This window comes from Takifugu flavidus, chromosome 17 (assembly GCF_003711565.1).
Source record: "Takifugu flavidus isolate HTHZ2018 chromosome 17, ASM371156v2, whole genome shotgun sequence".
NCBI classification, from domain to species: Eukaryota; Metazoa; Chordata; class Actinopteri; order Tetraodontiformes; family Tetraodontidae; genus Takifugu; species Takifugu flavidus.
In genome coordinates, this window is record NC_079536.1 from 5,567,738 (window position 1) to 5,582,859 (window position 15,122).

Below are 15,122 nucleotides of genomic sequence, written 5' to 3' on the forward strand. Positions count from 1 at the left end.
CACAAGCTAGTCAAGCAGAATTACTCTAATGCCTGTCTTCTTCCTCACTCTGATGCTTTCGTCCCTCCTGGCTGCTGCATCGCTCTCTTTAGGTTAGTTCCACTCAGCAGTAGTTTGGCTGTGATCAGACATGCCTTTGCTCTGCATATGACTGTTAGAGTGCAGTGAATAACAATTGGATATTTGCATCTCTCTGCGGGTTTGGAACAGACTCGGAGACATTTGTTGAGCACCACAGGCAGTTGTTGTGAACAACAGCCTGCGTGAGTAAGGGCTTGTGGCGGAGGGAGGAAGGCTTGAGGCACAAGTTTTTAAAGAGGTTTAAAGGATTCTGCTCTGAGAAGAGAATGCATTTGTCTATTATAAAATGCTGTGATCAATTTAGACCATTTTTTCCCCTCATAACTTGAATTCATTTTAATCCACTTTTCTTAAGCCAGTTTTGTGACTTTAAGGTCAAACCTAATTAGATGTTTGTGCCTTTAGATGTTTGAAGAAATGGGAAAATACATTCCAGCCTTTCAGATTTTACACTTGTTTCACATTTCATTTTCCTGTGTGTGTGAGTGTGTGTGCGTGTGTATGTTGTAACGTATAATTGATGCTTTTATTTATTCATGCATGACTTTGGGACTTTTTTTTACAATGTTGCTGATGTTACATGTCATAAATGAATGTACCCGTACATCAAATTAGCTTTTTAATTTTGTATCCACTAAACATGCACAAACACACACTTTTTACAGAAAATGTCTGTGTCTGACCACCCACACAATGAGCAGAAGGTCCGTGGCCTTTGGACGGCACCAGGGGCAGACACACAATCAGTATCTCAAAGGAATTTGCATCCATTCTAGAAGAACTCTGATTCATTTAATGAGAAGAGGGTGAACAGCAGGGGGTAACTGCGCAACCCTCATGTCAGGTGGTCTTTTCTGTGGACTTCGTTGAATGATCCTGTCCCCTGAAGCTGCAGCGTGAGGGTGGTCTTGAGTAGAGGAGACAATATTACCAGAGTAGCCCTGAACTCCCGCTCCCCGCTGCAACACAAAACATAATCTCTGACTACAAAACGCAACAAGAACTCATTTACGTTGACAGAGGCGAGCGCTGGGTTGTTACCTCGGAGTGAAGCTGACCTGGATGGTCCTGGCGTCCTTGGATCCGAGAAACCCAAAGCTTGGTGCCACTCCGAAGGCATCAGAGTCCCGTGATTCTGCACGCAATTACACAACACGTAAAGCAGTGCTGTGGTTCATTAACTTGTACAGGTATCTGCAATAGGACTGTAACCAACCTATGGTTGATGTCCAGGATGTGCGCCCGCCGCGGCTGTTCAGGCTCACTCCTCGAGTCAGCGTCTGCCCCACGAAGCAGACCCCGAAGTGGATCCTGTCAGTGGACAGGGCCATCGCAGGGAGGGACAGGTGGGCACAGAGAGGCACAGACTGCACAGGGACAGAATTCAGTCGGGTTGTTTGTCTGCTCTGTTTCACCGCTGATTTACTTTCTGACCTGCTGGCTGTGGTTGCTGTACTGAATCAGGAGGTTCTGCTGAAACATCAACCTCTTCTGCCCATTTTCACACTGGATCAATGACACCCCAGCAGGGAGGTCCTCCCCCGCCTGCTCTGCATAGTCCAGGAGGGCTGGAGTGCAGTGGAAGACCACATTCACCTGTAGGTGACAGCAGATGTCACGTTACCTTGACAACAGACCGACAAAGCCATCTCGTATGTCTCACCTGGACTCTGTGGTGTGGCGGGAGCACCAGATACTGCCCAGCGCTGGAAGGGTGGCTGGAGCTGCTGGTCTGAAGGAGATGCCGAGGCTCGACCAAGGAAAATGGCGGCAGGGTCCCGAGTCTGAAGTGTAGCGTCGCTCCTACGTTGTTTGTCAGCCGGAGGGCTTGTTTGACGTCAAAGTCGCCCAACGGCATCTACAGAGAACATTGAGCGAGGGCGATGAAAATGGGACAACGGGTAGGCTGTATTTGGCGTCACCGTATCTGAGGCTGACCTCCCTCTGCAAGCGCCCCTTCACTAGATCTGAAGCCGAGGCCCGGAACTCCAGCGTCCCCTCATCATCTTCCATTAGCACCGACAACCTGGAACGACAAGAAGAAAAGCGGCAGCGGGCGTGTTAATAGTCACGCTACACGACTGTCATGGCTGACTATCACCATTTATTCAAAGGAAAACGGGTTTTAATAATCTGAGAACTCTGCTCACACTGGTGGTTTGACGACCGCCAGGAGATCCAACCTGACCGGCTCCAGGTCCACACCCTGAGTCCGTACCACCTTTTCCGGGACGCAAAGGTCCAGCTGTAATCACAAACAGGGGATACAATATATCCAAATGTTTATGGGCAAACGCGGGCAACTTTAGCCATCACAGAGCACGTCACCTCATTGGGGAGACTCAGGAATCCCAGAGCCATGCCCACGCACCGCGTCTCGCTGCCCAACTCCGAGAGCGTCAGAGGCGTGAAGGACGCGTGGATGTTGTTGCTGCCTCTGGCTGGAATCACCTGCGAACGCCACGACAGCAAGCTGAGCAAACAGATCGGCGTGATGTTCTGCATGGCGCTAAAATCCGCCTCCACGTACTGTTTGTTGAGGTGTGACGCAGTACGGGTAATCAGACATGGTCGCCACGTGTGCTCTCTCCTGGCGAGGGGAGGGAGATCCCTCCTTGCCTTCCCCATCCTAAAAGCGACCATTTTTTAAAGTGTCCGTTAGTATTGTACAGTAGGCACAGCAATTAAACGGTAACAAAAGAAGTAATCCTAATGTTTCGTCCGTAATTACAATCACTTCCGGAGGAGAGGCGTCTGTTCCTTCGGCGCCTGGGCTGGCGTCTCCTTCTGGGGAGCCTTGAAGGCTCTCCACCGACATGCTCGCAGCCTCGCCATCATCAACAGGCTGGGGCGAGGGAGCGTCTCTCGGTTCACCTACAGGCGGACGCTCGTCCACATTTATGTTGTACGTCTCCCAGTCCAGGCGGATATCTGGTGGCAGGCGGAGAACAAAGACAATCATCGCTGATAGAGACGCTAAAGCGAGCCGAGCCGATATTGATTAGGTGTGGTTACCAAACATGGTGGGGTTGTTGATGCGAAGGCAGCGCGACACCGTGTCACCTCCACATATGTGAGTGCCAAACCTAATCAGGAAAAAGGACAGACGACCGTCAGGGAGGGATTTCCATTTTCAGACATGGAGGGTGGGACTCACCGTAGGGTTGGACCGCGGTTCTGGTCATTGGGCTGCGGTCCTGTGATCTGGAAGTAGATAGGACAACCTTTGACCTTCACCTGCATGGGGATGAGCGTGTCCTCGAGTTCCCCCACCTACAGGAGGACATCATCAGTGTATGGAGCTAAAAGAAATGGGTATTGGTCCAGTTAGCCACAGCATACTTTACATATGAGGAAATCTGTGTATTCCCCCCACATGTCGGTGTAGACGGTGACGTCCACGGCTTTGGTCTCAAAAGGTCCCAACATGCCGCTGTGTGGTGACACATAGAAAGCTGCACCTCTCCCATGAGCCAGCAGGTGACTCACAAACTCTGTGAGGACACAGAGAAAAAGGTTAGCATCTTATTCCCAAGTCCTCCATCTGCTCACGTTGAAAGGGTGCGGACACGAACCACTCTGCGCTCGTTCCTCTGTTTTCTTAGTTCGGATCGAGCGGAGTGGCGCCGGGGAACACCTGCGATTATAAATGCAGTCTTTTTTACAACTTTTTGCCATTAATGTAGGCTGGTAATCAGGCACTCGTACCTTCTCTCCAGCTGCTCCTTTGATTTTGAGGCGCCGCAGGAGAAATACTGCACCTCGATGGTGAAGGGGGCCGGGATAGCGGTCTGGTTAGTTATCAATAACTGTTTGGTGACAGCGCTCTCCAACTTTACATTATCTCCAAAGTCAAGTGACACTGCCTGCAGGCTTTTACTAGAAAGCAGAGGACAGATGCCGTATCAGCGTAAAATGTCGATCTAATAATTAAGATATGCAGTTAGCAAAGCTAACGAGGGTAGGAGTGGTGAGATCACCTGGTGTTGGGCAGCGAGTATTTCACGCTCAGTTTCTTTGGTTTGGAAGCCACCAAGTGAAGAGCAAGTGGAGAGATCATCCCCTGGATGTCACAGAGTGCAGTCACTTCCTTCAGCTCCAACTGGAAAAACAAAACTTTCAAAACTAAAAGCCAAAATCTCGTATAATGGTTGACGAACACATCAACTGTTGGAAGCCTTTCACTCACATCTGTGTGAGAAATGAAGGTAACCGTGATCTCCATCCTGCTGTTAGGCTCAAGAGTCCCCGAGGAGGGGTCAAATGTGGCCATGCATAGTCCACTGAGATTTCCCTCGAGCTGACTCTGAATTTTAAATAAACAAAAATACTGTTAACCACTCGCAACTGAATGTAAATACAGTCAAATATGCAGGTTGCGGCGCACCCTCCATCTGAAGTGTGACGGCAGAAGCGTCTGGTTGAAGAGCGTGACTGTCGCCGTGGTGGGAACACCGAGGTAGAGCTCAGAGAGGAGCAGCTGGCAGTTGAGCAGACACACCTGTGGAGACTGCACCACAGCCCGTACCCACAGACGACTGCAACAAACACACAGGCAGCGTTGGACTCACAGAATCAGCATGGAAACTTACTCTTCCTTACAAGTCTTGTCCATCCACCACTGCCAGCTGCAGCTCCGTGTCATATTCCTGGCACAAACGCGGCGTAAACGCCACGTCCACGCTGCAGGACGCCGAGGGTCGCAGCACGCCCCTGCGTGGCCAAACTGAAATCTGAGGAACAGACATTTGTAACACTGGACACCGTAGTTCGGAATTATCTGATGCTGACGTGATAGGTCCATAAACATCATCCATCATCACACGGATAGCTGGAGGGGCTTATAGTTTGTAGGTTCATTACCGGTGAATCCTTGTGGCCCTCCCTCTCTTTTAGGGCCCAGGTGGCCTTAAGAGGTGTGATGTTGGTGAGGATCAGAGAGGTCTGGGCTCGCCTGCCCAGTTCCATCAGTCCAAAGTCAATACTGGGAATGCTGGGGGTCACTATGGGACCCTAGCCAAAGCATGCCATATCCATAAATTAGACCAGGTGGATTCAGTGGAGGGTTTCACATCGATTTTAAGCTTCACTGAGTTTTCCTACCTTAAATTTGACCATTACAGCCAGGCTGACAGGTTTGGCATGGTGCCTTATGCGACAGACAACGCTGGTTTCCACCCTCACTGGTTTTAGTCCAGTCACAACCAGATTAAAATCAAAATGTTCATTCACCTCTGTAATGGACAAACAAATGAATCAATGAAGTCAAGCTCGATAAAAGCAGATTTGTCTGCGCACTCGTCTGTGTAACACACCTATTCTTCCAGTAGGGGGCTCTATTTCAATTATGTGGCTGCTGCTGCAGGTTCTCTCCCATTGAAAGGAGACACACGTCCTGCTGTGGTTCCACATCTGGTACAAGACATACAGACATCATTTTGCTTCAACTGCAACGCGCAAGCAAATTATTGTGCAAGTTTGTGAATTAACCATGAAACTTCTGCGTGTCTCTTTCGAAATGAAAATCTCTCCGGGGATGACGACAGCGTTGGGCTCCAGGAGAACCTGGTACGGCTCTGTTGACCCCTTGACCTCTATCTCCAGGGCAACAACATCGCTCACCTTGGTGCCAGCCTGCAAGGGCTGAAGGGAGCTACAGCTGCACAGATACTCACGTGCTTAGCGGAGATTCTTTCCCTCGATGTATTAAGAAAGAAAGAAACGGAGGCTTTACCTGAGGTCAAGAGGCTGCGGCCGTGGTTGTGGGACATCGTTCAGGACCAAGTGGCAGACGCTGTGGTAGTCCCTTAACTTGAGCAAAGAAACACAAAATAAATATTCCAGAAGAAAGACTAAACTTTGGTGTCGCCTTAATGTCACCTCTTTGGGATTAAACGTGAGCAGAAACTCTTCATCCTGACAGGGAGCCAGAACACCTGCGGGCGGCCTGACTTGGAAAGCGTCATCTGTAGCCTGGTGAAAGCGGATATAAGAGGGTTCCGGGGTTTCCCCCGGAAGCAGATAGCGCAGGTTGGGCTTCATGATCCGCCAGTGGAAGGGCAGCTCCACGTGACTGCAGAGACCCAAATGTGCCTTTAATAGCGCTGCGTCGCCGTGCTGCGTCTGTCTGTAGAGGTGTGGGGGCTTACGTGTTGTTCCTAACGATGAATTTCTCCTGTTGCACAGAGTGCGGGTTGCACGGGCTGAAGCGGACGAAGTGCTGGGCAGTGAGATCTCGCGCCTCTGCCAGCGAGGGACGCTCCGTTTTCTCAGAAGCAAGTATGAATTTGACTGCAATGAGCTGGCCTTCACCTGGAGAAACGCACGCACAGAGATCAGAGTGGCCAAACAACCTGCCAATGTTTTCTACGGATCCAATTCTGAGGTCATTCCATCACCTTCAACTGTGATTTCTTTCACCTGGCAGTTGTCGCACACCACAGTGAAATCTCGGGAGCTTCTCTCAGCCGCCGTGGGAAAGAAAACCACCTGAAAAGTTCCGGATTCCCATTGAAATGAACCATAGAATCATGTGGGCTCTAACAACTCGACACACCTTTTAATCCGTTTCGGTTTCCCGTTTGCACTCACCTCGACCACAACCGTATCGCCCGACTGCAGGTTAAAAAGTGACGGGCTGACGGCGAAGGGCGCCTGCTCGGAAAACTGAGTTCTCGCCACAGACTGAGGAAAGACAAGATGCATGCGGTTACGTTGGATGCATGCTGGGAGGTTGTTTTTTTTGCTTTAAATGGACTTCATTACCCTCAGGTTTGAGACCGGCCACTGGCCCTTGGGGATGATGCAGAAGCTTCCACCACTCAGACCCACATTTTTGCACTGGAACTGGACAAATTTCACTCCTCCAATCAGACAATAACCGCAGTCTAGAGTTTTGGGCACTGAAAATAATTCAGAAGGCAACGCGTCAAGGACGTCAATGTCAAGTGTAAGATGGGGAGAAACGGTGCATCCGGTAGACCAGTTCCAGACTCACATGTGAGCACCGGAGGGGGTCGTTTGGCCACGATGGGCACCACTAGCTTTTCCATCTGCATCTCCACTGTGACGCAGTCCTCGTAATCCCCCAGAGAATCAGGAGCAAAGCGTATGGTGTATTTACAACTCATGCCTGGGGCGACCATGCCACCATCTCCAGGGAACCTCCCTGAGGAAACAGAAAACTCATGTGACAAGACATGTGGGCTGGAACCGGTGGGATGGCGAGGCTGCAGGTGAGCTTACCGAGGCCCATTGAGAAGAAAGAGGTGGCGGGTGGGATGACACGGACGTGCTGGCTGGCAGAGGTGACATTTTTCAGCTCCAGCGTTGCCTTGGATTGAACACATGTTTTTAAAAGTTCTTGGCGAATGATTGGACCTCAAGGAAGAAATTAAGTCCCACCTCGTAAACTCGCCCCACTGTGTAATCGGAAAAAAGCAGCGTGGCGGGTTCTGCTAAAAAGACTGGAACAGGAGCCTCAGAGGAGCTTTGAGAGGGAAGGGAGTTAATAAAGTTCAATATTCTGACAACAAACGGAGCTTCTCAGACACGGAGGAGATTCCGAGCACCTTTCATTTGTCACATTTGCTGCTTTGTTTCTGGGCTTTACGAGGGACGTAGCGCCATGCGGCGTGTTTAGAGGCAGGAAGCGAGGGTTCGGTAAGAAGTTGTGTCGATCTTTCAGCATCCGCATCTTTTCTTGAGCCTCCATCCAATCCTGCGCGCTCTGCTCATCCCTCGGCGTCGGTCTGGGTTTACTCTGTTTGCTCTGAACAGTCATGGGCACAACAGAACAAAAGGAGCTTTTATGCTCATTTCCATTTTTATATCTGCTGATTTCCATGTGAGTTGACTGATCTGAATATTGGATTATTAAATTAAACTCTAATCTCATCAACTTGGGGCCTCTGACCGTCACCTTCTTTGGTGTTTTCTTCCTCTTTTCTTTTTCGGAACTGGATTCACAGGTTAGGCTGAAATCTGACGCCATCGGTTCTAGACTGGAAATTTGATTATAACCATCATCCAGGGGAAGACATGTGCTGTAAGAGGCGTCGTGTCTGGCAGGATCCTGTCTTACTGAGAGAGAAAAAAAGGAATTTTAGGGTTGAGATTTTGGACTTGTAACAGGCTGGGGCTCCAAAGAATCTATGATGTACCTGCTGCGGGCCGCTCCACGTGAGGGTTCTGTACTGGGAGGTAGTCTCGGGGGGAAATCAGGTTGTGCTGTTGGAGGAGACTGCTGTCTACACACCACGTAAAGGCTGATTTCACAAGGAATTCAAACTGTCCCAGGTCATCGCTAGCATTTCCCATATTCTCTTTAATTCTCTCATAAGCTTCTTTTTCTGCAGCTTCCGCCCGAATTTTGGCCTGAATGATGTGGCTTTCCAGCATGTCTGCTTCTTTTATACTCTTATTGTAATCAGAGCGGATCTAAGTGATGAGATAACAATTACTTGTGTAGAGGCCCCAGTCAAGCTAGTTGAGTTTGATCAGATTACCTGCTGAAGCTCTTCCACATATCTGCTCTGGTGGCTGCTCCCCCCGCTCTCTGGCTTGGAGCGGTCGGACAAGGAGCCCCTGGTGATATCTTTTGTGTAAAAGTCCTTGAAAACGCTTGCAAGGACATGGGAAATTCCCTAGTGAACAATAAAGCTTATCAGTTATGTTGTGGTACTGGTGCCAAATGAATGTCTGACAAAGTAACACTGGATTTGGATTTGAATCTTTCCACTTTTTAAAATCTTTGTGGGTAAAAAATGACCGTTCTTGTGCAATTCTGAAGAGGCTATATGCCTTTATTAATAGTCCTCGCTACATTTTACTTCTAGTTCCTAGATTGGAGGCTGTAAATCAGAAACGCCATCTGTGCCTTCCAGTAGTTGAATATTTTTTACCAATCTTGTTTTTGATGAGGGTCTGGGGCTGTCCAAGGGGGGATCAGCATATATGTTTCCCATCTCTGGTTCCAGCATGGTGCCCTATATGAAACAGCTCAATCAGCAAAGTGAACTATTCAATATGCTCATCGCTACCTATGTCATCAGGTGGGTGAAGGGTTTATTAAACCAGCACCAGCAATTGATGCACAAACAAGACATCATGCCATTTATCCACGTTCCCTTCAGTTCAACACAGAACATTTGTAGATGTTACGTTCACATCCAAACATCTTACACAGTAGGAAATATAACATATAACATGTTTGCTAGTATTTTACCTCATCGCATTCTGCAATGGTTTCCATAGTTACCGTCCCTGGTTAATTGATGCCAGTGATGTAAAGAACAGCTGTAATACAATCTGACATAGATGTAATAGTGGGAATCAAGGCTCGCTGAATCAAAGGATCAAAGCTTTGACCGTTGAAAGATGTCTTCTGTTTAGGGCACAATGATATGATCAAGGAAACATCTTTCTGCTATGAACTGGTGGAAATGGGAGTTTCCCATGGAACATTTTGTGGCGTTATTTGAAATTTATATTTTGTCAAATAATAATAATTGAGCCTTTCTTCCTGGCAATCAGCCTTACAAAATTTACCATTGATTAGATTAACACTGATCCATTGTAATGAGGAGTTAATGTAAAAAATGTACTGTGGACAATAGACGCTGATGCGACCTGAAGCTCTTGTGAACAGAGCATTTTTGAGGGCCCTGACATCTCGCATATTGTATTAAAATAAAATGTAGTCAGTATTGAATGATTCCACCTCAATTATTCAAGACAGGCTTCACTCTTAAAGATCTTTAGAAGACAGAAGCCAAAGAGACAAGCTTTGCTTATAAAACTGCCAGCATGAGAACAGTTAAAGTTCTTCTTTTTTTAAACGAACCAACTGTGAATTTAATAGAAGGACATATTAAAGGACAGAATTAGACTATTCTGCCTTTTATTGAACATGTAAATTGTCACTGTCACTTACTGGCAAAGCTGCAGGTCGCCAGACACAGTAGTGAGGAACAAAAGACGCGGTAGTTGGCAAAGGGCGAAAAGGTCGGATTCTTTTGAGAGACGCACAAAAAGTTTGAGCTTTTTCCGGGCCAAAACAAGAGACCTGTACCGTATAATCGACCTGAGGCAAAAGAACTGCAGCCAGAAACCTCTCGGGGAAAAAAGCGATAGATTTCCAATCTATCCGAGTGACGGGCTCGTTTCTGAAGCTTAACTCCAGGTGAACTTGCGTGGCGTCACCTTGGCAACAGACAGGAAGCTGGGGCGTCCCGCTGCTGACAAAGATCGTATCCACCTGCACAAATGAATCACACCTTTTTTGTGCCTCCTGAATCAGGGGTGCAGTTACACCGCGCGTGACAGGTCCCTCAAGGTTATTTTATTTTAGATGCTACTATATATATATATATATATATATATATATATATATATATATATATATATATATCAATGAAAACTTGAAGGCAATCAAAAATATAAATTTTTAATAAAGTTATCCAACATTAATCTGACATTGAATAAATCAGGAAAACTGATCAGACTTAAAGAACCCCATTGATTACTCGTCCTCACAAATGAATGTAGTTTTTATATATAACATAATGCAAGAACATGACTTCATATAATGTAAGATTCAAATAACCTCTTAAATCCAATTTTTTTAAAACAAAACTTTATTCGTTGTGAGTGCAGCTCAAATTTGGGTCCTCCATCTTTTCCAGCAAAACGCTGACATAGTCTGGGGTGTAGAACCTGAAACACACGCATTTAAATTCACTTCCATTCTATTGTTCACTTCCATTCTATTGTTCAGGTGAGTGTGTATCCTGCTCGTTTCACACCTGACAATATCTTCAGAGAAACAGCCGTTGATATTGTTGATGTACTCCTCCATCGGAGACCCGGGCTCAGTTTTGATCTCCTGCACTCTCTTCAGCCCCCCATTGGTGACAAAATGCCGACGTGCTTTGCCGTCGTAGGGCAGAACCTCCGAATGGTGGCAAGACGCAACTTAGAAACCTGGACATTGCCAACGCGCAAAACCAAACTGAAATAAACTCACTTTGCTGAACTGGCAGAGCACGTGCTTGAGGATGTTTTTCGGGGCGGAGTAGAGGAGCGGCTCCAGGGCTGTCAGGTGGGTGCAATACTGCACGATGCTCTTCAGAGCCTGTTTACACTGGGAGTGAAAGGAGTAAATAATAAGCTCGCACACCGACCAGTGATGACCATCATAGATGGGCGTGAATACATCTAGTACAGAAGAGCAGCTGAATAGTTGGCTCAGAAGGAAGCCGTGAACTTACTTTTTCCTTCAGATCCTCAGAGCTGCTGGTGTCCATGTAAAGTTCCAGCAGTTTGGGAAGAACATTGCTTAACACCACCGTTTTGGCGTGTTCCGAGGTGTGACAGCCAATCTGCCCTAAGGACCAGGCGGTGGCAGCGATGATGTGATCTTCTCGCTCCTCGGTCAGACACAGGGCCAGCTGGGGCACCCCCTGCAGGAGGGGAGGACACACTTCAGAAGGGAAGCCGGCACGTTAAAGAGACTCACACAAGGAACGCAGGCTCACCTTGGACAGGATGACCGCCATGGCGAGGTTCTCACTGTGAGCCGCCACGTAGCCCAGCATCATGATCCCAGGCAGCCGCTCGTTTCCACGGCAATGGACCAGAGAGTCAATCACTGCTGCCAGGCCGCCGCAGTTCACAATCACCTGGGAAAGCTGGAACACACACACACACACACACACACACACACACACACACACACACTTCATTTTCATCTGTTGATGCCTCCACCCATGTGTGTGTGTGTGTGTGTGTGTGTGTGCGGTACCTCTGAAGAATGTTTCGCCACCTCTCTCATCAGGGTGGTGACATTCCTTCTCACGTGTTCGTCGGGATCTCGGAGACACGCCAGCGCCGCAGGAAAGACCTCAGCCATCACCACCATCTCAGCCAGGTCCACCGAGTGCTTGCTGATCTGACTGAGAGCTGAGAAAACCTGTCTCTGCATGCAGCGTTAAAAACAAAAACACTCGGGTTGTAATACCAAAGTAATGACGCATCTCCAGCAATGTTCCCTCTAATCTTTCATGTGTCTGAGCAGACACACAAGCTCTCTGAGCACACTGAGGACCACTGTGAGCAACATCAGATGGGTACGCTGTGGCCACACACCAGTGTCACGCTTGTTCAAAACCTCGGATCATAGCAAGTTACATGGCTTATTAAAAGAATCAAATGGCAGCAGCACATAAATTGAAAAAGACAAAAATCTTGTTGTTTATGAGATGTGTACTATGTTATATGTGAGAGTCCTGCTTTAACCATAGGAAGAGTCACTCAGTTTCACCGCTTGTTCTTCTATTTGCACATACTCCGACAGCCATTCCATCTTAAAAGAACCGCATTTCTTTTTTACTTTGGCTTGATGAGTGGATGTGTCTCTGCCCGTTCGTTTCGCCATGATAAGGGATTAGCATTTGCGTCTCTTAGATCCGCTGCACTGCTGTTAGCTAGCTAACGTGCACGGCGAGTAAAGGCAGGGCACATACGCAAACACTGTCAATGCTATGATTGGCTGCGTAGCGTAAGTGAACTGTATCGGATTATTGGCTGGACACCTGTCGCTCATTGAGTTACGTTGCGAAATGGTAGAGAAAACTATATTACTGGTCTAATTATCAGTTCTAAAATTAGATATTAATTGATACGTTTCTGTTGAATTTTATTTTGTGCGCTGCATAGTTTTTCTTGTGCGCTGAGTATGTGCAAGCAGTGTGCGATTGCGCAAGCGCGCAGCTTAGAGGGAACATTGGTCTCCAGTCCTGTCACACATTGTATTGGTGAAGTCGCCATGAATGCAAAGCAGAGCTTTGATCTAATATTCATCATTTCATCAGAAATATGGAGTGATGGGACTTTAAACTGACTTTGAGTTTGATGTCTTTGTGGAGGATCAGCGGGGACAGATGGGTGATGGCGCAGTGGTCCACCAGAGCCTGGGCCAGCTCCGGCGTGTGTTTGCTGATGTCGCTGAGCGTAGCGGCCGCGATGCGTTTGAGGGTCACCTCGGGCTCCCTGAGACACAGCAGCAGCAGAGGGACGGCACCGGCATCCACCACCAAATGAGCCAATGCTGCGAGTGAGAGGGGGGGGGGATGTAAAAAACTGAGAGATGAAGGGAGAGCCACGCATCCCTCCGTGAGTGTCCTTACATTCGCTGTGCCGTGCTATGCAGCTCAAGGCCCAGGCGGCGGCCTCCTTCACCCCAATGTCAAGCTCCTCCATGCACAGCACCAGGGGGGCGACCGCCCCGCAGGACACCACAGCCTGAGCCAGCTCCGCCGAGTGTTTAGCCACCGCACGCAACACAAACGCAGCCGTCTTTTTGTAGAACCTCTGCAAATGCACTCACACACGCACACACACACACATAAAAACATAAACACAATTATCAACTGTCACTGCCCAAACTAAGATAGAGGCTGTTACACCAGCACCAGTTACATCTAAAACAACATAACACACATTGAGTATACCCCCCCCCCCCACCCCAATTATTTATAGGAATAATTTGATTGCGCTAATTGTTATTCATATATAACTGCCCTTTGTATTCCTCCCACCCCCTACTCACATTCTGCTCGCCCATGTGAGAGCGAATAAGGTCGGACAGGATGTTCTCCTCCACCACAGCCTCAGCCAGGACAGGACTTTGTTCCGCCAGGCGGCCCAGAGCCAGCGCGGCCGTCTGCTGGATGCTGGGGACCACATCGAGCATCAGAGGTTTCAGCAAGGAAACCACACCTGCAAAAACAAACAAACAAACAAACAAAGAAGTAAATAAAAGCGCGTTGGTACACACGGGGACAGCCATGGCAGCGTTCTGAAACGGCTCTCTTACCTGCGCTTTGCAGGGATTCTGTGTTTTGCGGGCTCGATGCGAGACTTGCGACCGCTTGCACAAACTGCAACCGTGACTTCTGATACTGCTCGAATATTGCGAAGCACTGGTGGGAGATTGCAGCAAAAACGACGATTGGAACGCGTTCCCCCCCATTTTATTGTGTCTTTGTATCGCTCATCTTGACATGGGAGTTAATGGGAGACGGTGCCGAAGGTGGTTTAACTGATAGTTTTTCGATAGCTCCCCGCTTTAGGTCATGAGACCTGGCAGGATTGATTGGTATGAATTCCACACAAATTGGGACTGTGCTTCTGCCTCTGGCCTGTCAACGCCTTAAAACCCAACCCTTAAATACGCATGCTTGTGTGTGTGTGCAGGCGCATTTTAGAGGATTTAACACTATTCTGGATGTTACATTCAAACTATACCACACACAGTAGGAAATACCAGGACTGAGTAATGTTTTGCGTCACCTCACCTTGTTGTATTTTGGATTTCTCTCCATAGTTGATGAACGTGGCTGAAGCTCGATACGGGGCCGCGTATAATATGTTACATAGCTGTATTAAAATGCATCCCCGGCCTTTGGTCATAGAAAGATCAAAGGTTTTTTTTCAGCCTTTGATATCTGGTACTGTCGGTCGACACCCAAACCTTCGGGACATCTCTGTGCCCGAAGTGTAGGACCGTAGCGCGCTGTTCCGCAATGGGCCGCGCGTTGGGCGCCTGGGGGTGGAACGGTGGCGCCTGTGGAACTGGCTCACCTGCAGAATTACTAAAAAATCACTCACTTTAATGTTTCCTGTCGTGCTTGACACCCGCACAACAATTCACCAGTGTTTTCCTTCACGGTCATGTTGATATAGTACATATCTCGACCCTCGGCCAAGTCCTCTGCTGACATTCCAGCCTACGACTGATGACTGTCGCTGTTGGCGGCGGCCCTTAACGACCCCGGTGATCACTCCACACGTTGGAAGGCGTACTGGCAAAACTCCCAGTTTGCAGTATGTAGTGTTAGTTAAATGTAACCGGGCCAAGTACACACCTTAGATTATAAATAGCACCTGCGCCGAGCCAAGTGGGGCGACACCCTAGAAGTAAATGAAATCACGCCGGCCAAAGGGCCAGGAAATCCCTGCATCTGCAGATGTGGCGCATC

At 48.3% G+C, this 15,122-nt stretch overlaps 2 protein-coding genes across 3 annotated transcripts; both read right to left on the minus strand.

Annotated features, from left to right (window-relative positions):
* Window positions 1-687: 687 nt before the first annotated feature.
* On the minus strand, window positions 688-10,386 carry dlec1 (DLEC1 cilia and flagella associated protein). The gene is made up of 38 exons (XM_057013436.1): window positions 10,016-10,386; window positions 8,985-9,068; window positions 8,589-8,726; window positions 8,244-8,520; window positions 8,003-8,163; window positions 7,653-7,852; window positions 7,486-7,570; window positions 7,327-7,414; window positions 7,079-7,249; window positions 6,847-6,983; window positions 6,673-6,765; window positions 6,480-6,570; window positions 6,231-6,393; window positions 5,962-6,154; window positions 5,816-5,892; window positions 5,572-5,740; window positions 5,397-5,493; window positions 5,185-5,315; window positions 4,945-5,094; window positions 4,684-4,814; window positions 4,469-4,619; window positions 4,271-4,387; window positions 4,062-4,183; window positions 3,790-3,960; window positions 3,657-3,718; window positions 3,424-3,575; window positions 3,239-3,354; window positions 3,097-3,167; window positions 2,813-3,012; window positions 2,612-2,710; window positions 2,410-2,532; window positions 2,232-2,326; window positions 2,020-2,107; window positions 1,745-1,939; window positions 1,516-1,677; window positions 1,298-1,448; window positions 1,123-1,216; window positions 688-1,040 (listed from the first exon to the last, which is right to left on the minus strand). Exons 2-38 carry the CDS (start codon window positions 9,060-9,062, stop codon window positions 917-919), a joined length of 4,923 nt encoding a protein of 1,640 aa, XP_056869416.1. The 5' UTR covers window positions 9,063-9,068; window positions 10,016-10,386; the 3' UTR covers window positions 688-916.
* Window positions 10,387-10,600: 214 nt separating this feature from the next.
* On the minus strand, window positions 10,601-15,106 carry LOC130513748 (sperm-associated antigen 6-like). 2 transcript variants are annotated; one of them, XM_057012745.1, is made up of 11 exons: window positions 14,439-15,106; window positions 13,958-14,063; window positions 13,691-13,860; window positions 13,269-13,452; window positions 12,984-13,189; window positions 11,885-12,052; window positions 11,619-11,771; window positions 11,352-11,543; window positions 11,108-11,224; window positions 10,887-11,032; window positions 10,601-10,797 (listed from the first exon to the last, which is right to left on the minus strand). In XM_057012745.1, exons 1-11 carry the CDS (start codon window positions 14,463-14,465, stop codon window positions 10,719-10,721), a joined length of 1,548 nt encoding a protein of 515 aa, XP_056868725.1. In that variant the 5' UTR covers window positions 14,466-15,106; the 3' UTR covers window positions 10,601-10,718. The 2 variants fall into 2 exon arrangements, with proteins under 2 accessions (XP_056868725.1, XP_056868724.1); XM_057012744.1 differs by having other exon boundaries at window positions 10,602-10,797; window positions 11,885-12,058.
* Window positions 15,107-15,122: the final 16 nt, after the last annotated feature.

Coding starts and splice junctions, on each gene's coding strand:
- LOC130513748 (XM_057012744.1), bottom strand. CDS start 14,465: ATGGAGAGAAATCCAAAATACAACAAG. Junction 13,861..13,957: donor AGAATCCCTGCAAAGCGCAG/GTAAGAGAGCCG, acceptor TTGTTTTTGCAG/GTGTGGTTTCCTTGCTGAAA. Junction 13,453..13,690: donor CTCACATGGGCGAGCAGAAT/GTGAGTAGGGGG, acceptor GTGCATTTGCAG/AGGTTCTACAAAAAGACGGC.
- dlec1 (XM_057013436.1), bottom strand. CDS start 9,062: ATGCTGGAACCAGAGATGGGAAACATATATGCTGATCCCCCCTTGGAC. Junction 6,155..6,230: donor TTCATCGTTAGGAACAACAC/GTAAGCCCCCAC, acceptor GGGTCTCTGCAG/TCACGTGGAGCTGCCCTTCC. Junction 1,678..1,744: donor CGCCACACCACAGAGTCCAG/GTGAGACATACG, acceptor TGTCACCTACAG/GTGAATGTGGTCTTCCACTG.